Source organism: Mesocricetus auratus, unplaced genomic scaffold (assembly GCF_017639785.1).
Source record: "Mesocricetus auratus isolate SY011 unplaced genomic scaffold, BCM_Maur_2.0 Super-Scaffold_100028, whole genome shotgun sequence".
Classification (NCBI taxonomy): Eukaryota; Metazoa; Chordata; class Mammalia; order Rodentia; family Cricetidae; genus Mesocricetus; species Mesocricetus auratus.
In genome coordinates, this window is record NW_024429209.1 from 25,296,369 (window position 1) to 25,320,262 (window position 23,894).

General features: G+C 39.4%; 1 protein-coding gene across 1 annotated transcript; it reads right to left on the reverse strand.

Moving 5' to 3' along the window:
- Positions 1 to 10,217: 10,217 nt before the first annotated feature.
- On the reverse strand, positions 10,218 to 23,151 carry LOC101842259 (zinc finger protein 431). Its single transcript, XM_013116671.3, has 4 exons — positions 23,019 to 23,151; positions 14,016 to 14,142; positions 13,758 to 13,818; positions 10,218 to 12,311 (listed from the first exon to the last, which is right to left on the reverse strand). Exons 2-4 carry the CDS (start codon positions 14,047 to 14,049, stop codon positions 11,186 to 11,188), a joined length of 1,221 nt encoding a protein of 406 aa, XP_012972125.1. The 5' UTR covers positions 14,050 to 14,142; positions 23,019 to 23,151; the 3' UTR covers positions 10,218 to 11,185.
- Between the last annotated feature and the right edge of the window lie 743 nt (positions 23,152 to 23,894).

Below are 23,894 nucleotides of genomic sequence, written 5' to 3' on the forward strand. Positions count from 1 at the left end.
AAATATATTTGTTAATGTTCCTATGTCTCATGGAATTAGAAAAAAGAACCAGTACATTTAAAAAAAGTTAAATGTAAACATGTAAATGGCCTCAGGAAAGGACTTAGATATATGAAGATGACAATGACTGGATAGCTCCAAAATAAAAAAGACTGGGAAGCTTTTGCAAGTTATGAAGGTCTGAGTAAGTTGTTTAAGGTACATACAGGATGAAATTTAGAGATCATATATTGTATTAAAGTTGGCAGGGTCAGATATCAACTATTTCAAAGACTGGCTAAAATGTATGTCAAACAAAAGTTTATTGAGTTGTGTATGGCTATAGAAGTAGTAAACAGTAGTTAAAAGTGATGTAAAACTGATCTTCTGGATGTAAAGATTATGGTCAATGCAATAGGGAATATAATATATTTATTTTACCAGAATAAGAACTTACACTCAAAAGGCTGGAGGGTCAGAAGCGCATCTGTCTTCCAGAGGAAGAAGGAGAAGCAGAGAGTCGTTTCTCTTTCACTTCCTTTTATCTTCACCTGTGCTAATTTCCGTATCTCCGCCCTTATGGGCATGAAGAGTTTTGTGGGGCCCACCCCTACATGGATGTTTCATAATCATTCTTGGAGGATATTCTAATGTGGTTAATGAGACTAAATAATGACTACAAGGTCAATGAGGTCTCTGGGGACTAAGGCCATTTATCACTCGCCTTGTTCATGAAGCCATGGAGATTCCACTCAATGAATTTTCAACATTGTCCAGTCTAAAAAAGGAGGGTCAATGTGGGTAAGATTTACTTAAGGCTTCAAAGCAAAGTCTTTGGCTTACCCTCACATTGATGGATAACTGGTAAAAGAAAAGCTAGAAGAGTCTGAGATTCCTCTCAAACCAAAGTGACTCCTAAAGACTAGTTGCTCAATAGGCCTTGAGAAGACAGAAAAAAATTAATTTGGGTCACCTGCATGGTCTTCAGCACTCAGCAGGAAAGTTTAGCCAAAGATTAAGAATTGATCACAACCCAAGGAATCCCACTCCACAGATGTAAGTCTTCATGAGATATTATTTAGACAGCCCATCTCACTGATGTTTTCTTCTTCACAAAAAGATGTTGCTCAGATGTGAGACGTCAGATCTTGGCTCAGTGAATACCTCCCACAACCAAAGAAGACAAGCCAATGATTGGTTTAACCCTCAAATTAAATGATGCTAAATACCTCTTCTCTCCCTATACAGAAGCCACGTGGGAAGGGCATCATGGTGAGTTTTGGTTGATGATACAGCTATGACAGAGTGTGAAAACTGATTGTGGGCTCATCACTCTGGAGACCAACAGTAGATGTAAAAGAGAAACATCTAAAAGAAGGGGCCTATTGTGAGCCCATCAAGAATGTCTTGTGGACTTTGGACATTTTATTCCTTACCAGACACAAGTAAAAGAATTCTGTGGTGATATATTATTTGTACAAATAAAGAGTGTCTGAAGATCAGAGGGTGGAGCTTGCTACTACCTAACAGACAGACAGGAAATGGGATGGCAGGGCAGAGACAGGAAGTGAGGTGACTGGGCAGAGAAAGGATTATAGTATGGAAGGATACAGCAACTCACCCTTTTCAGCTGGGAAGTTGACAAGGTAAGGTGTGGCTGTAGCTTGCTCCTTCATCTCCCTGATCTTTCAGCTTTTACCCACATATCTGACTCCAGGCTTTTATTATTAAGACCTATTAGAACTCGCATTACAAAATTCCTTTCCTGTCTATATCTGAGCATTTGGTCATTGCAAGAGGCTATCTGGAATTGTATTCTAATACTGCCACCTGATATCCCAAATTCAGCTGAAAGAAGCTAGATCAGTAATTTCTCCAATCCCACAAGGGCTGTTAGATTACCTATTCAGAGGAGGTGGGATAAGAACTGGAGGTAGAAATTGAGTAGGCAGTTTAGGGTAAAAACCTTCAAAGAAAAGTAACCAGTTGTTTTCTTGACTAAAAGCCAGAAGTGTCATTGGGACTCCCCAGATCCATACTTGACAGAGGCCAAAGACACCAAAAGTGTTTTGGGAACTCTGATTTCTGATGCTAAGTGACTCTGGGGGCTAAGAAGGAAGAAAGTTAAATATAGTAAAGAAGACCTGTTATGAGAAAAGGGCCCTTTTCCCAGGGTGCAGGCCTAACATTTCAAGGGGGACATGTCAACCTCCTGGCCAAGGAACCTAGTCTGTGGAGTTCAAGAAATGGGCACTGAAGACCTTTATAGATCACCTATAACTGATTAACTGATTGTACATTGGCAACCTGAACTGCAGACAAAACTGGAAAATTTTAAGGCTCCTTCTTGCTATGAACCACAGAATCTTTCAGTAATTAATCAGCATCATTTCACAAAAGCCAACCCATCAGAGTCAGGGACTCTGTTTGGAGGATTAGACCAAGACACAAACACAAGGCATGTTTTGATTATTGCCTTGTTCTTGCTGTAGATTTCTCCCATAGCTTACTCCTGTCTGTTACAAACTTGGGATCTGTTTCCTACAGTTCAGCACTATTTGATCATTTATTGGGCACAGTTTCCTCTATGCATTTGGAGTATATTGATAACATCAAATTTAAGATTTTTAGATAAACTATTACCAAAAGAATACAATCTTATTTACTAGTATATGTAACAAACTGTATGCTTTGTTGAGCCAAGGTTAATAGTGCAGTAACCTAATTGCAGTACCAGGTATAACAATTAACTCTTTGCATGGATTTCTAATCTCAGTTTTATGACCTTGTTTAGACACCATGGGATAAGATTCCCTGACTGGTCAGGATTAGCTATAAAATATAAACTAACTTCATAGCCCCCCCAAAGAGTTACAAACTTCTCTTTCTATGGTAGAGTTACATGCTGGACAGTAAAATAATATTTTAAGATTTAAAATGCTTTTATTGTCACTGTGCCTTGGTGAGTGCTGTATGAGCTCCTCTGACTCTTGTCTCTGCAGCTCATGCTGCTGTACTCTCTGAGGACACATTTGCAAACAGACAAGTCTCCAGTCCAAGAAAGCCTGGCTTTTATGACTACTAATCACAAAATATTTAAGATGTTCTATACACTCAAAAGTATAGGATATAACACACAATTTCCTTATTTCCCTCATTAATTTAGTTCAATAAGTTTACCTCTATAGATAACAAAAAATGACTTCTTTCACAGCTGCAGTTTGCAGCCCACTAGTTAGGGAGTTAACTGAAAGAAAGTGCTCTTACTATCTGGATTTATTGCACTGTGAGTTGTTGGAATGACTGTTTCTTAATTTACTTAGGAAGTGGTATGTGACCTTTAGATGAATGCCTGCAAGATTTTGTGTATCTTTATGAGAAAGAAGCAGAAGCTAAGGCAGAAGCTGGCAGAAATGATCAGAAATAGGAAAACGAAGAAGAAAAAGAATGTAACAGAATTGGATATAGAATTAGGGTTAAGAAATTATAGACAGGATAGGACAGAAGAATTAGAATACAGGCAGAAGAAAAAAAATAGACCAATAAAGAGATGTGTTGAAGTGAAGTCCTGTGAGTTGATTCATTTATTTTACCCTTAGACATTTTCTCTTGCCAGCTGTAGAGCTTTGGCTGGACCCTGTAGGAACCTAAGGGGACTGGTACCCCCAAATATCTCGATACTTGGTGCGTAAACAGGGCACTAGTTAAGTAGGTACAGAAGCCTGCCTATCCATGGAGAAGAGGTAGCACTTCTTGGAACCATCCCAGTTTAAAGAGGTGGTGTCCCAGGAGATTCATGAATGGGGAGATCTCTCTAGCATTCAACTATAGCCAAGCCCTCACCTGAGAATGTTCAGATTCCGGGGAACCAGGCTAGAGGTGAATAGAATATACCCCCACTCCCCACTCCCCCCGCCCTGCAGGAGGTTCCAGAGAGATACTTCCAAATCAGTAGTTCTTTAGAGTCCTCACAAGCAGAACAATATGGTTCGAAGGATGTAAATGCTTTGTTGAGGATGAGTGACTTTTTTTCTCTCAACCCTCTTAAAGTGCTCTCTTTATATAATTTTTCCCTCTTACTAGAGGTAAAAAAAAAAAAAAACTACTGTGTAACAGTCAATTATTTGGATTAACAGCTCAAGAGATGATACTGATAAATCAGGCATAAATTTTTTTTTTTTTTACCCCAGAGGATATAACAGTAAGTCAGACTAACAGTCAGATAATGACAGCCACTGGAGTCTCTAATTCCTTCATTAAAGGGAAAACCACACTCTCCCCCAGCTTTAAGGGGCTAGCAGCTTGGATCCTTACCTGTCTCAAATGGCTTTCCCTGCTCACGGGAGCTAAAGAGTTAAACTGTGTTTTAAAATTCTCAAATTGCCTTGCAACTTGGAGCCCCAGAGCCACTGAAGCTCCTCATTTAAGGGCGGTGGTGGTGCCAGCCTTTAATCCCAGCACTCGGGAGGCAGAGGGGAGGCAGAGGCAGGCGGATCTCTGTGAGTTCGAGGCTGGGCTGGACCGACAGCCTCCAAAACAATACAGAGAAACCCTGTCTCGAAAAACCAAAAAAAAAAAAAACAAACAAAAAAAAAAAAACCCCAGCAAGTTCCCCTGAGAGGCTGACAGCATTACGCTGTGTTTGAACAGACTAGTCCAGCTGCTTTAAAACCTCAAATGATGATTTTCCAACATTCATAAACCATTTATTCACCGGTCTCTCCTTCTCTTTATTTCTATATGGATGAGGCTACCTGAACTCCTGGCTTACAAAAAAATCTCAGCCCGTACAGGAACCCCCGGTTAGCCCATTAAAAACCAAATATTCTATAGGATTTTTCAGTTCAATTGGAGATGTCCCCCAGAGAAAAATATCTTGATAAATCTTGCTTTAAAATGCTTAATAACTTTATAATGCTTAATAACTCTTTGCATCTCTGTGTCTAATTACCTACATTCTCTGCTTCCACTTGGGCCTGTGTCTCTGCTCCTCCCCCCCTGCTCTCTCTTTCACTGCCTGACATCCCACTCAGGGCAACCAGCCAACAGCCTGAAAAGTCATGGTTCTGCTGCTGCTTACTCTTAAAAATCTCTATCTCAACACTAGAGACCTTATTTATTCAGCTGTCGATTTGTCTTCTTATTAAAAATCTGAGCTCACAGCTGGGCGTTGGTGGCGCACGCCTTTAATCCCAGCACTCGGGAAGCAGAGGCAGGCGGATCTCTGTGAGTTCGAGGCCAGCCTGGTCTACAAAGTGAGTTCCAGGACAGCCTCCAAAGCTACAGAGAAACCCTGTCTCGAAAAACCAAAAAAAAAAAAAAAATCTGAGCTCACATGTCCTGTCATCCTGTTATATACATAACAATTTAAAATACATTCCACCCCCACCCATAAAGCAGTTGTTTTGGTCTCTTTACTGGATCTGATTTATCTCATGATACATTACATACAGGATTCACAATTACCAATCTCCTTAAATACTGTATTTCTGGTTAAGAGCTTTCATTTTCATATTAAAATGAAACAAAACTATTCAAGTTCTATTAGGTCTTAATAATAAAAGCCTGGAGTTAGATATATGGGGGAAATGCTGAGAGACCAGAAAGAAGGAGCTATCCAAAGCCACCTTTACCTAACTAGCTTCCCAGCAGAAAAGAGAGTGAGTTCCTGTTTCCTCCCGCCTATATTCCTTTCTCCACCCAGCCATCTCACTTCCTGTCTGTTTGTACAGACCTCCAGACCTCAGTGGTTAGCTAGTGGCAAGTTCCACCCTCTGATATTGAGGCACTCTTTATTTGTACAAACAAGCTATCACCACATATCCCCTTTTTTGTCTAAAAATAAAAGTTATAACTAATATAAGAAAAATTATATACAATAAGTAAAGTAACTATATACAATATATGCAGACAATAAGCACATCAATAATGTCTAGTCCATTAGGATTTGACAAATTCACACAAAGTACTCCATTAACTCTCCTATTGTTGTGAGTCCAAAGTCTTGTACATAATTTTGTTTCTATTTTAATTTGCATTATCAAATTACCTTTTAATGTCTCTCAACCTTTTACACTTTACATATCTTTAGTGAGTTTCTTTTCTGAGCTCTTTAGTGAGCTCTATTAATCCAGGTTCCATTTCCAGAACCCACATAGTAGCTAACTATTTGCTGTAACTCCAGTCCCAGACATCTACTGCCTTCCTCTGGCCTCTGTAGGTACTGTGCACAGACACATATATACAAAACAATGTGTAACTAATTTTTTTAAAGTTATAAAAAGGAAAGAATGAAATTCTTTACAATGATGTCATAGCCCTGACACAGACAGCAGCCAGGACTAGCTAAAATGAACTCCTTCTGATCTTGCATGGAAGCAACTGTGACCTTCCACCAAGCCAGCCATCTCAGAGGCACAAACAGCTTTGTTCTGAGGTTAATAGAGCTTATCATAACCATTCATCTAAGAGCAGAGTATACAGTGCTGTTAGGTGACTTTTCCTTGAAGTTTTCTATATTTGTATTCTCTATCTTTTGTATCTGTGAGAACTGTGGCATTGGTACAATTATCTTTTAGATCGAACATCAGGATTGATAGGTTGCAAAGGTTCCAAAGCAATCTACTTTCACTGTGTCATTTACCTGATTTTCAGCTAAGACCTTGTGGTTCAAGATAAGCATGCCAGAGGCATTTATTTCCATCATTTTTTATAATTTATATAAGTTCTTGCATGACGTTGAGGTAAGAATGTCCCTAAATGCCTTTGCTTCTACATTGTGATCATGTTCAGATATGGATTTGATAACTGAGCATGTTTAAGAATAGGCAAAATTCTATGTGAATGTGTCCAGACTCCCTAAGTAAAATCCACATGCTTCCTTTGTTTATGAAAAGCATTTTTTGGAATTAACTTCAATGCTCTCCTTGCCTCCTGCAGGTAAGAAATCTTTCTCCTTTCTTCTGTCTTGGCTGTCGTGATGGCTATTCTTGGTAGTCAAACTGACTACCTTTGGAAGTAACTAAACCCCAAAGAGTTGAGTCACCGGTGAGGGATTTTTTTTAAAGGTTTTGAAATTGAAGACCCATCTTTAATCTGGATCATTCGAGGTGATGAGATACATCTTTAGCTGCTTGGTGGCAGTTCACATATTTAACTCCAGCACTCAGGAGGCAGAGGCAGTGGATTTTCTGAGTTTGAGGCCATCTAGGTCCGCAGAATGAGTTCCAGGGCTACACAGATAAACCCTGTCTTGAAAACACCAAAACAAAACAAAACAAAACCCATAAAGAAATAATAATATGGATCACACCATCTGGTGGTACTCTGTATGTATAAAGGAGATTGAAGGAGGAAGCTCTCTCTCTATGGCTGCTTACCCTAGTTCTCCCTACCAAGTTCATTCCTTTACTAGCATTAGAGCCTACTTCTTTGGAATTTTGGTGTATAATGAAGACCAGCTGAAGCATACAGCCTGATGAACTAAACAACTACTGAACTCTTCAAATTTCCGTTGGTAGGCAGCCAGTGTTGGACTACCTGGACCAGAACCTGTGAGACATTCTAATAAATCCACTTTCTACATACATGGAGAGATTCATTCTACCAGTCCTGCTCATGTAGAGAACCTTGAGTAATGCAGTTGGGTTTTGGTTTATTTTTCCTGTTCACTGAGGAAGATGTGCTGGCTAACAGTGGTCATAAACACAATCTTCCTGGCTCCATTACTCTCTAAATAATCAACTTTCCATGAAGACTACTCTTTTTATTATGCATTTGCCAAGAGTTTTCTCTGAAATTCTAGAATAAAACTCCTACAGCAATGGAATCATCATCTATCTTTCTGATGGGAGAAAGACCTATTATCTTGTTTGTGATCTGGTTCCTACTTTACTTTCCTGATTGTCTGAAGTTCCTGTAAGGACCAGGTAAGAAGCACCTTCAGTTCACCTGACCTCAGTGTAAAACCACATAACAAACATCTCCTTTTGTATCCTTAAATATCTCTTTAGTAGTTAATATTCTGGGCACCCTTCCAGCTTTTTGGCAGATAATCACTCCATTCACATGGTTAAGTATAGTGGGCTGTACAAGCTAGCTAGACACATTGTGTTCAGGAGGAAGAAGGGGAAAAGCCTATAGAGTGCAGGAAGATAGCAGGGTCTGCTATTGGGGCCAAGGGCAAGTGCTATAGAAATGTGGATCTCTGCTGATCTAGAAAAGGTCTTTGGGGTGGAAGGCAGCAGGAACCATTGTACTGTGTCTTTAAGTGCCTGTAACACTATGGGAGGTAGCCAATCAGGCTCTCAGGCAACCTTCTAGTCATAAGTGGTGCAGGGCCCTTCCTGCCACTGGCTCAGGTTTGGCTTTGAAGAGAAACTGGTACCAGTGGTTTTGTGTGCTGTGCTTTGAGCAAGAGCAAACTGGAAAACCACAACATAGTGAGCAAGAGGCTGCTGTCCCCAAACAGGGAGTGACAGATGGTGAGGTGGGGCCTGTGTGGTGGGTATTCCCTGGATCTGGGTGGGAAGCTGCAGCCAGATTCTCTGTTCTGTGAGGTCCCATGCAGTCCTTAAATGTCTTGGACCCAGAGGCAGGCCTCTGAATAACTGTGTTCTGTAGGCTGAGTCTGATCTGAGCCTTGGGGGCAGGGAGCTGTGTGTAGAAATATCTTTGTAGTTAACTTCAACATGCTTTTGGTGCACCCATGGAAAGGAGGTTGCCAAACTTGAAGAGGCCTAGTTTCTTCAGTACCTTCTAGCGGTTCAACACTTTGTATTTAAACTTTACATGTAAGATCCATTTATTGTTAATTTGTGGAGGTTGTAAAAGGCATCTCATGTGTTGGGGTAGCACTTCACTACTAAGCTGTGATATAGAATAGTAAAATTGGTAATACAAAGGAGACAGTCTCACAAAATAGAATTTAGCTGAGGGAGGACTGCCTCTAAAACACCCAAATATAAGTATATGCTAACCAGGCCTGTTAGAAATTAGAATGCTACAATACACATTTGTTCACCAGGATTATTTCGACATTTGGCTCTAAACCATTACAAACGAGCCACCCCTGATTTACAACCATCCACTAGGCCCATCCCCATATCAAAGAACAGGCCTGTAACAAGCTGTTCAAGGAGGCATTACACGGTCACAAGCAACATTAAGTCCTGGTGTGCCATAAAGTTCCAGTTTTCTTTTTGAGAAAAGCATAGTTCTGTTAGATGGGAAATATTACACCAGTGACAAGCATTTGAAAAGTAAAACACTATTATGTTAAGGACAAGCAAGGCTTTCATTTAGGCCCTCAGTCAGAGAGGAGGAACATTCTTGGTAGAGCTAGTAATAGTCTGGGGCCTAGGCCTTGGGAGATTTCCCTAAGGGCCTGATTTATTGACAATAAAGCAGAGATCCTTCTTTAAAACCCAGAATATGCTTAGGAGAGTTGGTAATGGTCTGTAACAATGGTAATGGTTTCAGATCAAGAGAACCAAATCTCTTCCCACTACATAGAGCTATGGTTATCGGTCCCAAGGTCACTGTGGGCTTAGTCAGTGATGATCTTGAGATACACTGTATTCCCCTTGTGCAGCATTGTTTGATTAGCCTCCTCCCTGAGTTTGTCTCATTGCATGATAGTTTCTACTGACTTCATAGAAGTCACCCATTTTCTTCGATTTTCCCCCTAGAAGTAGTACACAAGATTCTTCTTAAGAAGCTTACTTGGCATGGGGCATGTCTTGTGAAAGACCTCCCCATCCCAGCTTTTATCTTTTTCTATCTTCTACATTTCCTATCTTTCTCACTCCCTCCTCACTTTGTCACTTGCCAGCTGGAAGAAGCTAGACTTAAACTGAAGCCCTTATACTCAGGAGTCTAGGTTGTTTAGGTGGGAGTCCTAATGGCTTCTATATCTACGCAAAGAGGTTGGAATGTTTGGTAGCCCCTGTTCCAAACCCCACCCTCAAGGTGTGGTGTTTCTTCTGCTAACCTGGTCCTGTCACTCAGACTTTTCTAGCTAATCAGAGCCTCTAGCACACCTGCCAGTCAGAAGGGAGGGCTCTTCTGGAGCTAGGCTTTCAGAAGTTGTCTTGTGTGCTGTGCCTTTCATTCTGCGTATGTGACAGGAAGGTGGAGGAGCCCAGGGCAGACTCTTTCCAACTCACTCTCTCTGTCTCTCTCTTTCTCTCTCTCAGGTTGCAGATCATGTCAGAAGGGCAGAGACTGCATCTTCTGGAGCAGGAAGGCCATGGTGGCTCTTTATTATCCCTAATAAATCAGCCATTTATCATTTGTCTTGGGTCTAGTGAACTTGTTAATACAAACCTTCACATGAAAGTTTTTTTTTATTGAAACTAAAGACAAGTATGAAGTATTTACCAAATCATTTACATGAATTGTTTTTTTTTCTCTTCTGTGAGTTCTTCCCTATTACCTGATATCAAGATGATACAAAAAGGATTTAAAAAATGTATAGGGCTAGATATATGGATGAGCAAAATTATGCCAAATTCATTGCCAGGACATAGGTCATGATTCTGAGAACTTTCTGTTGTTCCTGCTACAGGAATACTCAAGGGTCTAACCTTGGGAATAAGCATGAACAGTCACAAACCCACACATTGACACCAAGTAATTAAAATTCAATCAAATCTCTAAACAAACATTTTCACACATGAATATTTTCTCTTATAAGCAGTTATTCCTGTAACCCAGGTGTTGAGGTATTTAAAGTCTTAACAGGTTCCCTTCAGCATGAATTGGCTCATGTAACAGAAGCAAGCATGCAGGATTGGGTTTAGGGAAATCAATCGATCTTTAATTACGTGTCTTACGTAATTAAAGAAAAGAGTGAAGTCAAAAAGGGTTACTTTATCAGTGAATTCATAGGACTTTTGTTTATATGAGTTTGCATGTGCAAACAAAATAGAGACATTATAATGCTGGAACAGGCTGTTGACACTTGCCAAATATTTTTCTTTCCAGAATCTTGTGTTGGCTGAAGATCTTACCAAATCCTTTATAGTAAGATTCCCTTCAGTATGAATTTCTCAGGTCCTCAAATATTATTGTGATATACAAGGTGCACTTTACCATACTGCTTACATTTATAGGGTTTCTCTGCAGTTTGATTCATCTTTCATGATTTTTAAAGACTGTTACATACAAAGACTTTACCCCATTAGTTACACTCACAGGTTTTCTCTCAAGTATGTGTCCTTTTATGACTTACAAGACTGCAGTGTTGTGAAAAGGCTTTACCACATTGATTACATTCATAGGGTTTCTCTCCAGTATGTGTTCTTTTATGAATTACAAGACTGCTCTGTTGTGAAAAGGCTTTACCACATTGATTACATACATAGGGTTTCTCCCCACTATGTATTCTTTGATGTGTTTGTAGACTACTGACACGTGAAAATGCTTTATCACATTGATTACATTCATAGGGTCTCTCTCCAGTATGTGTTCTTTTATGAGTTACAAGACTGCCTTGTTGTGAAAAAGCTTTACCACATTGATGACATTCATAGGGTCTCTCTCCAGTATGTGTTCTTTTATGACTTACGAGACTGCAGTGTTGTGAAAAGGCTTTACCACATTGATTACATTCATAGGGTCTCTCTCCAGTATGTTTCTTTTTACATATTTGGAGTTTAGAGCGTTCCGAAAATGCTTTACCACACTGATTACATTCATAGGGTTTCTCTCCAGTATGTGTTTTTTTATGTTTTTGTAGACTATTGACATGTGAAAAGGCCTTACCACATTGATGACATTCATAGGGCCTCTCTCCAGTATGTATTCTTTTATGAGATACAAGATTGTCATGTTGTGAAAAAGCTTTGCCACATTGATTACATACATACGGTTTCTCTCCAGTATGTGTTCTTTTATGTATTTGGAGTCTAGAGAATCGTGAAAAGGCTTTACCACATTGATTACATTCATAGGGTTTCTCTCCCGTATGTGTTCTTATATGTCTTTTAAGCTCACCATGACTTGCAAAAGCTTTACCACAATGACTACATTCATAGGGTCTCTCTCCAGTATGTGTTCTTATATGTCTTTGGAGACTACTAACATGTGCAAAGGCTTTATCACATTGATTACATTCATAGGGCTTCTCTCCAGTATGTGTTCTTATATGTCTTTTAAGCACACCATGACTTGCAAAAGCTTTACCACAATGATTACATTCATGGGTTTTCTCTCCATGATGTGTTCTTTTATGGAGACGGAGACAACTGTGACATGCAAAGACTTCACCATATTGAATATGTTCATAAATTTTCTCTCCAGTATGATTTTTTTCATGCCTTTGAATATGCCTGTAACACACAAAGGTTTTAACACAATGAGTATATTCACGGGGTTTCTCTCCTGTATGGCTTCTTTCATTCCTGCAAAGATAATTGGCACATGTAAAAGCTTTACCACATGCATTATACTGATGAAACTTATTATATGTATAAACTAATTTTACAATTTGGCCTAACTATAAAGAGCAATCAGATCTTAAGTTTTACATTCTTGATGCTTCCCTTCATGAGGGGTTGTTTTGTGTCTTTGAAGATACCAGCAATAGTAAGAGCCTTTATTTCATGTCCCATATTTATGTCATCTTTATTATGTGAGATATTTCACATGTTTGAAAAGAACTGAAGGAACTCAGAGCTTTATCATACTTGTTGCATTCGTAAGTTTTCCTATAGTGTGAGTCATACTACACTGGCAGAATGTACCAGGATAAATGGAAGCATTCATACATTCCAATACTCATAGGACTTTTCCTGCAGTGTGTGTTTGTTGATGCCTTTCCAATGAAGTTGGAAAACCAATCAATTGTAAACTTGTATCACATTCAATAACTGCATCAAAGTGGGGACTACAAAATATCTTTCATATCTTCTAATTTTCCCAAAAGACAGAGACAGAGAGAGAGAGAGAGAGAGAGAGAGAGACAGAGACAGAGACAGAGACACAGAGAGAGAGAGAGGTACATTGTTTCTTTCCATATTCTATTTTCCATATTCTAAGCTCACATGGCTTATATTTAGAGTGACATGATATTCTTTTTTCTTTTTTGCTTTTTAGTTTTCTAAGACAAGGTATCTCTGTGTAGCTTTGGAACCTGTCTTGGAAGTCACTCTGCAGGCCATGCTGGCCTCCAACTCAGAGATCCACCTCCCTCTGCCTCCTGAGTGCTGGGATTAAAGGTATGCGTTACTCCTGCACCGCTGTACATGATAGTCTTGTTAAAGGGAGAAAAACGCATAAAAGGTCTCCACATTACATTCACACAGTTTGACTTTCTTTTCCTCACAGACATGTGGCATAGGGATTAAGGTTTCTCCACAACAGCCTTCTTGACTCTCATAAATTGACCCTTTCAATATACTTAGAAAATTCACAAATATATGAGAAATTCCAGCTTCAATATAGACTTTTTTTTCTTAAAAGGTCTTGGACCTTATGTGTATCACCTAATCAATGTGTATACCATTTAAAATATCTCAGTGGCATGAAACTAAACGGATTGGCATTTCTACAGCATAGGTCTCAATGGGCTGTAATATAAATTTTCCCAGGAATGCCTTGCAAACATAGAATATCTACCTGATACTGAGGTACATGTTTTGTGAGAATTAATGATTAAGAATCATTAATATACTTTAAGTTATGCTTATTTATACTGTTTCTTTTCTTTGAAACTTCCAGGACACATTAAAATTCCTACAGATGCAAATTTGTATGAACTTGTACATGAAAATTACCTTCTGTGTCTTCTAGAACTTTCACAATGTTCTTCAATATTATGGTCTTCCCAACTGTAACCTGAAACAAAATACAAGAAAATATATAATATATTAATGGAAATTGTACAAAATTTAAGTTAATATGTTCACCAAGTCTTAGAACTGTGCTTTATTCACCTAATTTTCCCTTTTCTCAATCAAAATTACAGAAGAGTATCAATAACCGAGAGATATTTGTCCCATTATTTGAAAACATGAAGGAATGTTTAGTCTTACCTATAGCAGTGAGGTTCCTGTAGGTGTCAAGCATCACATGCTTGTAGAGACTTTTCTGGGAAGGATCCAGCAAAGCCCACTCTTGCTGAGTGAAGTTGATGTGCACATCATCATAGGTCACTGTGTTCTAAAATAACCCATACATGTGTAAAACAGAAAGTGTGATACTCACATTGTATATGTATACTTCTTTGACAATATAGTCCTATAATTCTTGTGCTTCCCACACTTATTTCATGATATGGAAATTATAATATATTCAAGCAGTCACTTTAGAAGGAAACTGAATAGGCGGTTTGCATGCACCATTTCTTGGCCCTTTAAGTAGCATTGGGATTTTCAGAAAGAAATGAATAAACAAAGGGAGAGGCAAGCTAGCAGATCAACCCTACTGAGAACACATCAGAGAAATTTTATGATATGGTTAGCCTGTCACAGAAATACCCCAGACCCTGGTACCAACATCTAACTTTGTTAGGTTTTTATTGCTTCAAAGTGACAACATGGCAACTCTTACAATGAAAACATTTAATTGAGGTGTCTCCCTTAAAATTTCAGAGGTTCAGTTAATCATCATCATGTCAGGGGGCATGGCAGCATTAAGGCAGATGTGGTGCTGAAGGTTTGAGTCCTTACATCTTGACTCAGGCAACAGGAAGTAGGCTTACACACTGGGATGCATCCTGAGTACATGAAACCTTAATACCTAATCCCACAGTGACATACTTCCTCTAACAAGGAAAAGTCCACTCCAACAAAGCCATACCTCCTACTCGTGTCATTAGTGGGATCTCACAGACTGTGGGCTAACTGCTGGGGAACCTTCATGGCACCAAACTAGACCCTCTGAATGTGGGTGGCAGTTATGTGACTTGATCTGTTGGGGGGCCCCTGGCAGTGAAACCAGGACCCATCTCAGGTGCATGAACTGGTTTTTTGGAGCCCACTCCCTGTGGTGGGATGTAGTGCTCAGTCTTGATACAGGATGGAGTGACTTCATCCTTCCTCAACCTTTTATGCCAGACTTTGTTGACTCCCAGATGAAGGCCTTACGCCTCTGAGGAGTGGATTGGGGATACAAAGAGGGAGAGGGAGAGGTCAGGAGATGGGGATGGAGGGGAACTGGGATTGGTATGTAAAATGAAAACTAAAATTTTAAAATAAGTTAAAAAAGAAACTGTATGATTTATATTATGCACCCAAAGTGACGGGTTTTGCTCTCATTGCTTTATAAGTAACAAGAATTTTGAAAACAATTCATCCCAATTTTTTGTATATGTTTGTTTGTGAGCGAAGTTTTCCATGTGTGTATATTTGATATACCAGAGAAGAGGGAGTCAGATATCCCAGATCTGGAGTAGCAGGTAGTTATGAGCCTCCAAGTTTGGGTGTTGGGATATGAACTCAGGTGATCCCCAAGAAAATTATATATAGAGCCATCAGTCAAGCTCTATAGTCCTTTTTTTTAGCAAAACATGAAAAGTCTTTCACAGATTAAAAACAAGAATAAAAGAACCTACATAAATAAATAAGTAAATAAATAATCATTAGGAACTTGATGCCTCAATGTTAAGATACTGTATAAGGTAAATTTGCAACATGAACTGAATATAATCCACAGAAAATTCCCAACATCTTATAACAGGATATCTGATTCTAAAGATATATGCAAATTGGAAACATAATTCTCAAGAGGATTACAAAAAATTGTACACATGTTCACACAGTGTGACTTCTATACTTAAAACAAATCTACAGCAATGGAGAAGGTGTACAATATTTGGGAAAGAATAAAGGGGATAGAGAGAAAAAGCTAAGAATAATAGCAGGAAAATATAATTAACTTTTTATCAAAAGACCAAAGGAAACTAAGCCAGGTAAACTGATATCTTGCACAATGTTACCCAGCTACCCATGATTCCATGTGTTTAGAAACTAAATAAACAGACTTCACAACTCTCATAAAATTAACTCAAAAGGGCCCTTAAACTCTTCTGCTTCTGCCCCTACAGCTACTGATATTTCTTACAAACAAATGTTCCATGGTCTAGAGCTCTCTCTACAAATGGAGGTAATCTCTTACTATGTTTCTGCAAACTCTCATGTTGCCTTGTTGTTTGAGACAAACCCAGCCCCATTGATGCCCACACAGAAAATAACGTAGAAGAATAATTTAATATCTGCTTCCTGCCACATGCATTATGATACAACATGTAGAATCTGCTTTATCCACCCACCAATACCATGCACACCTGAGAAACTTCTGCAGATCAAAAATTCCTTGTGTTCCTGGCACTCAACTTTCCTGAATCACACCATTGTAGCTGGTAGGAGCAGAAAGTTAAAGGCATTCTGATCACATATTGCTGAAGGATGATACCCATCACCTCTGTAGAATCCATATGGCATTAATTTTGTGGAGCCTGTAAACGGTTTCTCCAAGTTTGGTGGTATTTTGCTTGTGCTTTAATAAATGAAGATTGCCAGGTGGTGTTGGCACATGCAATCATGACACATGAAAGGCAGAGGCAGATAGATCTCTGTGACTTGAAGCGAGTTCCAGATCAGGCTCCAAAGCTACAAAGAGAAACCCTGTCTCAAACAAACAAACAAACAAACAAACAAACAAACAAACAAACAAAACCCCCAAAAAGGAACTGGAGAGATGGCTCAGAGATTAAAAGCACTGACTGCTTTTCCAGAGGTCCTGAGTTTAATTCCCAGCAACCACATGATGGCTCACAACCATCTGTAATGAGATCTGGTGCCTTCTTCTGGCCTGCAGGGACACATGCAGACAGAACACTATATACATAATAAATAAATCTTTAAAAGAAAAAAAAGCAAACAAAACTAAAAATAAACAAAGCTTGTCTGAAGACCAGAGTGTGGAGGTAGGCAGTAGGTAACCATAGATGCCAGGCCATAGTGGTGCACACCTTTAAACCCAGCACTTGGGAGGCAGAGGCAGGTGGATCCCTGTGATTTCAAGGCCACCCTGTGCTACATTAGACTAAGTCAGTTTAAAAGAGAAAGTACTTGGGAGTTGGAGACAAGAGCAATACGACTGGGTGGCGAGGGGAATATAATGCGGAAGGAGACAGAAGTTCATTGCTTTCAGACTGAGCTCCTACTGACAGAATCACCCCATTGATCTCAGAATTCATTAGAGGTAAGAACTAGGAGCTAGCTTCTCTGCTTCTCTGATCTTCACCATTAACCCCTCTATCTGACTCCAGTTTTTCATTATTTAGGCCAATTAGAATTAGTACTGCCATCTCCAGTGTAGGGAAGTATGCCATAGCTATAAAATGTGGTGTTGAGGAGTAGAATTAATGGTAATAGAATTGATGCTAAGGATTTTCCAATTTACCAAGTTTATTGCTGTATTTTGCATATATCTGCATAAGACAGAATGTTTTCTATATGTATACAGGATATTAAATGCAAATAATTATGAGGCAATGGAGTGTTGGTATCTAAATTCTGGTCATCTCCTAAAGAAGGTGTGCTGAGCCACCTGCCAAGATCCACAATACGTTTTATCTGATAAATCAAAACTCTTTCACAGATTAGCAATGACAAGAATAACAAAACCTAGATAAATAAAGAAGTGAATGAGTGATACTTGGGAACATGATGCATCAAAATTAAGTTATTATATATGTTAAATTTACAGCATAAAATGAATAAAATCCAATGACAAAGCACAACAATTTATAACAAATGCTGATTATAAAACTACATTCACAAAAAATTAAAAATTTAAAAAAGCTACATTCACAGGGGAAATATTCAGAATGTTCAATGGGATTATGAAAACATAGTACACAGATTGACATAATATGACTTCTATACTTACCACAAAGCTACAACAATCAAAATATGTACAATATTTGCAAAAGAATAAAGAGGATGGAGATAAAAATCCAAGAACATAGGCTAGAAAATATAGTCAACTATTAATCAAAAGAACAAAAGAAACCTAGCCAGGAAATGTGTGATCTTCACCAATGTTATCCAACTACCCATGAATCTATGTATATAGAAATTAAATAAACACAGACTGCAAAACTCCAATTAAATTAACTAAAAATGACCCTTAAATTGTTGTTTCTGACCCTCTATGGAGCTACTGATATTTCTTCCAAAGGCAGAAACCCCATACTCTAGAACTCTCTCTGCAAAAGGATGCTATGGCTCTGCAGACCTTTATGCCTCCTGTGGCTTCAGGTAAACCCAGCCCCACTGATGCTCAATCCCCAAACAGTATGGAAGAATTTAAAATCTGCTTTCTGCCACATGAATTGCAGGACAAGATGTGGATCCTGTCCTAACTACCTGTCCAACACCATGCACACTTCAGAAATCTCTGCAGAACAGATGTCCCCTGGAACTAAACTTCACTGAATCACACTATTGTGACTGGTGATAGCAGGAAGTTAAAAACATTCTAATCATGTATTGGTGAAAGACAATCCATATCACCATTTTTCTACCATTTTCTAAATTATCTGTAATATTTATAAGACAAACATGGAAGTGGAATGCAATATTCAAAAGTTCTAGAAACAAGACTGTTAGTTTTCCAATCTGTGTTCCACTGCATATCAAACACAGCCTGTGTGTGGACACTGGACAGTGATATTACAAGCATCATATTCTCCCATGCCAGGGCTACAGAGTCTACTGCTAGCCAAGAAATCCATATACACAGATACTGGGAGGACAAGGACAATTGCACAGGTCACCATATGGACCAGGCAAAACATAGTCTGATTCATGGTCCATACAAATCCCAGCAGAAATGACAGCTCAGCAGACTCCTCTGAACACAACACTTACCAAGGTATAGCTTGTGTTCTTCCTTACAACTACCTAGACAGAAGAGGAGGAGAATCCTGGAGGGAAACTGCAAGCTACCTGCCACCAACCAGTACTCCTGATTGCTAAGCCTTCCCAGAGTCCCTCATTCATTAGGGCCACCCAGCTTGGCGTAGAATATTAGCAGCCCCTCTACTAGGTGATCAGAGATCAAATGACCCAGATAGCACAGTCCTTCCAGCTCTGTTCTTGCAGCCCAGCAGACAGGACCTAGTCAAGAAAGTTTGTATTTTAGTAGACATTCTTCTATTATAGAAAACATCTTGCATCTGGTGCAAAGTAAAGGGTCCTTTGGGTGCACATTCCATTACACACTCAATGTGCAGTGCCACCAACCCTTGAACTCATAGCTGGAAAATACTGCAACCAAATGCATGTCACACTCTGTAACTGTTGTTTAAGTAAAACTATCCATTAACTAGAAAACACTGTGGAGTCATGGTAGGGCTTGGGGACAGGAAAGAGGACGTGGATATGATACAGTTATTATATAAAAATTTATTTTGAAAAGTTGAAAAGAGCCTTTTGGCCATGTGCTGCAGAGACTAGGGATTTCTATTAGAGCACATCAAGGATTTCTCAAACCTTTTCTCTCAGACTGTACATCTAAACCCAGAAAAATAACAGTGTTGTTAGGCCACCAACAGTTTACCCAAATATGGTTGAACTACTGTAACCAAAGTTTTCATGATAAGGTGTGTCCTTTATCCAGATTCTTGATTGCCCTCATTTGTGGATCCCCCAAAAATGGCCAATCTAGACAATTATGGAATATCTTGAATTGATTAGCGAATTCCACATTGCTAATCTCAACTACTGTTGAAGGAGTAAAGCTCAACCTCCATCCTGCCTCTCCCTTTCTGCTCTGTGACTTCAGCAGTTTCAAAGTTGGTCAATGAACTCCATTCTTAAACAGGTCCCTCTTCATTTATAAGTCCCCACTGAAAATAGAGAGTTTGGAGTTTACTCATTAGCTGACCTGCCAAGGCCCAGACAGGAAGAAGATACAGGATTGTCTTCCCAACTCTGGGCAGGAGAAGCAGGATTAGGGTTCAAAGCAATTCTCAATGACACAGCATGAGGCAAGCCTGAGCTATAGGAGACTTTCCTCTATACAGAAATGAATAATCAACATCACTTGAGAAAAAAGGAATGAAACTAGTAAAAACCCAGAAAGAGTGGAAAACTGAAACAAATAGAGATAAAAGCAATAATATAATTAAACAAAACATTAACAATGTATCAATAAGTGATTTTTAAACAATGAATATAATGTATTTTTAATATTTAAAAAACTTATCTATATTGACTGATAAAAGACACTTCCCTAGAGAGAACATCATTTGCAGCACAAGCTCTAATAGATCTAAATAATAAAAATTCAGAGTCAGCTATCAGGGGGAAAGCTGAAGGCTCACAGAAGTACAGTGGCCAGACATTAGAGTTCTTACTTCTACCAATGCTCAGACCAAGGGGGCAATCCTTTAGACTGACTGCTGTCTCTACAAAACCTCAGATTGAATGCTCAGACAGAGTCTTCTCACTGTATGCCCTCCTGTCTCCACCCACTTTATATTCCTCTGTCTGTCTAGCATATCACTCCTATCTCCACTTCCCTGTGCTGGGATTAAAGGCGTGTGATGCCAAGTGTTGGGATAACCTTTGTGTGAGCTGTTTCTCTCTCTCTCTCTCTCTCTCTCTCTCTCTCTCTCTCTCTCTCTCTCTCTCTCTCTCTCTCTCTCTCTCTTTCTCTCTCTGTCTTAGCCTAGAGTGGCCTTGAACTCACAGAGATCCATCTACCTCTGTCTCCTGAGTGCTGGATACAAAGCCGTGCACCACCACTTCCTGGACAGGGATGGCTTTGAGTACTTGATCTCCTGCCTCTATGGCTAACTAGTGACTTACTGTGTGTGGCTAGTGGCTTAGCACTTAACCAGGTGTGTAGCTAACTACTGACTTAGTTCTGCACTCTGATCTTCAGGCAAATCTTATTTATTAGATTATAAACAAAGTATCATTACATTTATTAGTAAAAGGTAGATTGATGTTGCCCATATGCATATGTTGGCTACTGAGCTCTGTAATCTGACACATAGTTACAGTCAATGACCTGCTTCTCAAGCATCTGAGCTGACATAACTGTGTCAAGTAGGATAGAATATATTTGCACAGAATAGTAACCTAAATGCAAATCCAATATTCATTGACTGAAAATAATCTTCCCAAAGTCTACACCCACACCATCTGGTCTGTGTTTCTTCACATGACATGAATTAAAACATGCTGGGAAATTACAAAATCATTACCACAACCACAATCAGGTCCTTTTACATAATGGTGACTCCAGCAGATGGTTGCCTACACTGAATCCTCCTGTAGTGTAAACTATTCCTTTTATTTTGGTCTGAAGGCAGAAGCAATGCTCCCCCATGGGAATCCTTTTCCTTGGACAGAATAGGAAAGTCAACTACATAACTCAAATCAACAATTTTAAATATGAGGAGGTGTATTCATTTAAGAATTTTGAATGTGTAATACAGAAGACAGCAAGTTCATTGCCCCGGAGAGCAACGGACTGGAATCAACACCACCTGAGTCAACATAACAGAGTTTGCTACAGTAACATTTTTCTAACAGAATGGAAATGCAGGTATCCTAGTATTAATATGCCTTACCAGGGAGAAATTACTTCACATAGTTAGTGGATCAATAAAGGATAAATACATTTAATGATAACATGCATCAATCTCTAGCTAACACTCAAAGAGGAGGCAGCCTAGACACATTTTGAGAAAGATACAAAATGTAGAAGGTAGAAGACATAAAATTTGGGATGGGGAGGTCTTGCACAAGATATGTCCCATGCCAAGTAGCTTCTTTAAAAGAATAGCATCTTGTATACTACTTTCAGAGGGAAAATGGAAGAAAATGGGTGACTTTTATGAAGTCAGTAGAAACTCAGGGAGGAGGCTAATCAAACAGTGCTTTACAAGGGGAACACAGGTTATTTCAAGATCATTACTGACTAACCCAAAGGCAGCCTTTGAAATGATAACCATAACTCCATGTAGCGGGAAGTGTGGTTCTCTGTATCTGAAGCAACCTCTCCACAAAGGCTTTGCTCCAGATCACTTCAAGCTCTCCCAAGCAAACTCCTAATTTTAGACAAGGTTCTCTGTTTTATTGTCAATGCATCAGGCCCTTCCTTAGGGAAGACTCCCAAGGCTGTTAGTAGCTATCCCAAGAATGTTCCTCCCCCATGTCTGAGGGCCTAAATGAAAGCCTTGCTAGATCAGTCAAGTCCTTAACACAACAGTATTTTACTTTGCAAATCGTTGTCATCTGGTGTCCTATTACCCACCTGGCAGAACTATGCTTTTCTCAAGAAGAAAACTGGAACTTTATGGCAGACCAGGCCTTAAGGTTGCTTGTGACCTTATAATGCTTCATTGAGCAACTTGTTAAAGGCCTGTTCTTTGATATGGGGAATGGGTCTCTTGACTGGTTGTAAATCAGGGGTGGCTCATTTGTAATGGTTTGGAGTCAAATGTCTAGACAATCCTGGTAAACAAATGTGTATCCTAGCATCCTAATTTCTAACAGGCCTGGTTAGCACATACTTATCTTTGGGTGTTTTAGAGGCAGTCCTCCCTTAACTAAATTATACTTTATGAGACTTACCATCCCCTAAGCATTTGTAAATCCTTTGTATTGCCAATTTTAGTCTTCTATATCACAGCTTAAGTGCTTTTTACAACATCTACAAAATTAACAATAAATGGACCTTACAGGTAAAGTTTAAATACAAAGTCCTGAACCTCTAGAAGGTACTGAAGAAACTAGGCCTCTTCAAAGTTAGGTGAACTGCTTTCCATGGGTGCACAAAAAACATGTTGAAGTTGACTATAAAGGTGATTCTATAGACAGCTCCATGTTCCTAATGCTCAGAGCTGACTTAGTCCACAGAGCAAAGCTATTGAGAGTCCTGCTTCTGGGTCCCTCACAGGACACAGAGTGTGACTGCAGCATCCCACCCAGATTCAGAGAATACCCACCCCACCAGCTTCAGCACCTCACCATCTGCCACTCTCCATCTGAAGACAGTAGCCCCTCACTCACCAAGTTGTGGTTTTCCAGCTCGCCTTTGCTGAAAGCACAGCACACAAAACCGCTGGCTCCAGTTTCTCTTCAAAGCCAAGCCTTTAGCCAGCGTCCAGAAGGACCCAGCACCACTTTGTGTGTTACTAGGAGACGAGGAGGATTCTGGGAAACGTAGTCAGAGTCAGACACTGTGTGACTAAGAGACGAGGAGGATTTTGGGAAACGTAGTCAGAGTCAGACACTGTGTGTGAGTGACTAGGAGACAGGGTGGATTCTGGGAAACAAGAGTAAAAGAGCCTACATAAATAAAGAAGTAAATAATCATTGGGAACTTGATGCATCAATGTTGAGATACTGTATAGGGTAAATTTGCAACATGAATTGAATACAATTACAAACACTGTGTAACAGGATATCTGATTCCAAAGCTATATGTAAATTGGAAATGAATAGAATTCTCAAGAGGATTACAAAAGCAATAGCACACACATTGACACAATGTGACTTCTAAACTTAACAACAAATCTACAGCGAGATTGAGACGCTGTACGATATTTGGGAAAGAATAAAGGGGGTGGAGAGGAAAAAGTCAAGAACAAAAGCAGGAAAATATAAACAACTTTTCTTCAAAAGACCAAAGTAAAAGTCAGGTAAACTGTGATCTTGACCAATGTTATCCAGCCACCCATAGAATTTAATTTCTATGTGTTTAGAAATTAAATTCACAGACTTCACAACTGAAAGGTCCAGGCATTACGCTGGCCTGCCCTGCTACCTGGCAGGATGCAGTCAGGCAGCACTCTGGCCAGCTCAGAGTTCTGTGACAATCGTGCAGGTGCAAAGGACCCCTTTGAAGGACTGACCCCTGCCAGTTTACACTCCTCTCTTACTCTC

Bases quoted from the DNA above. Each gene is read 5' to 3' on its own strand.
- LOC101842259 (XM_013116671.3), bottom strand. From the start codon at position 14,049: ATGCTTGACACCTACAGGAACCTCACTGCTATAG. The intron at 13,819-14,015 runs GTAAGACTAAAC...ATTTTGTTTCAG, and splicing joins CAGGAACCTCACTGCTATAG to GTTACAGTTGGGAAGACCAT. The intron at 12,312-13,757 runs GTAATTTTCATG...TGTGTGTTACAG, and splicing joins AGTTCTAGAAGACACAGAAG to GCATATTCAAAGGCATGAAA.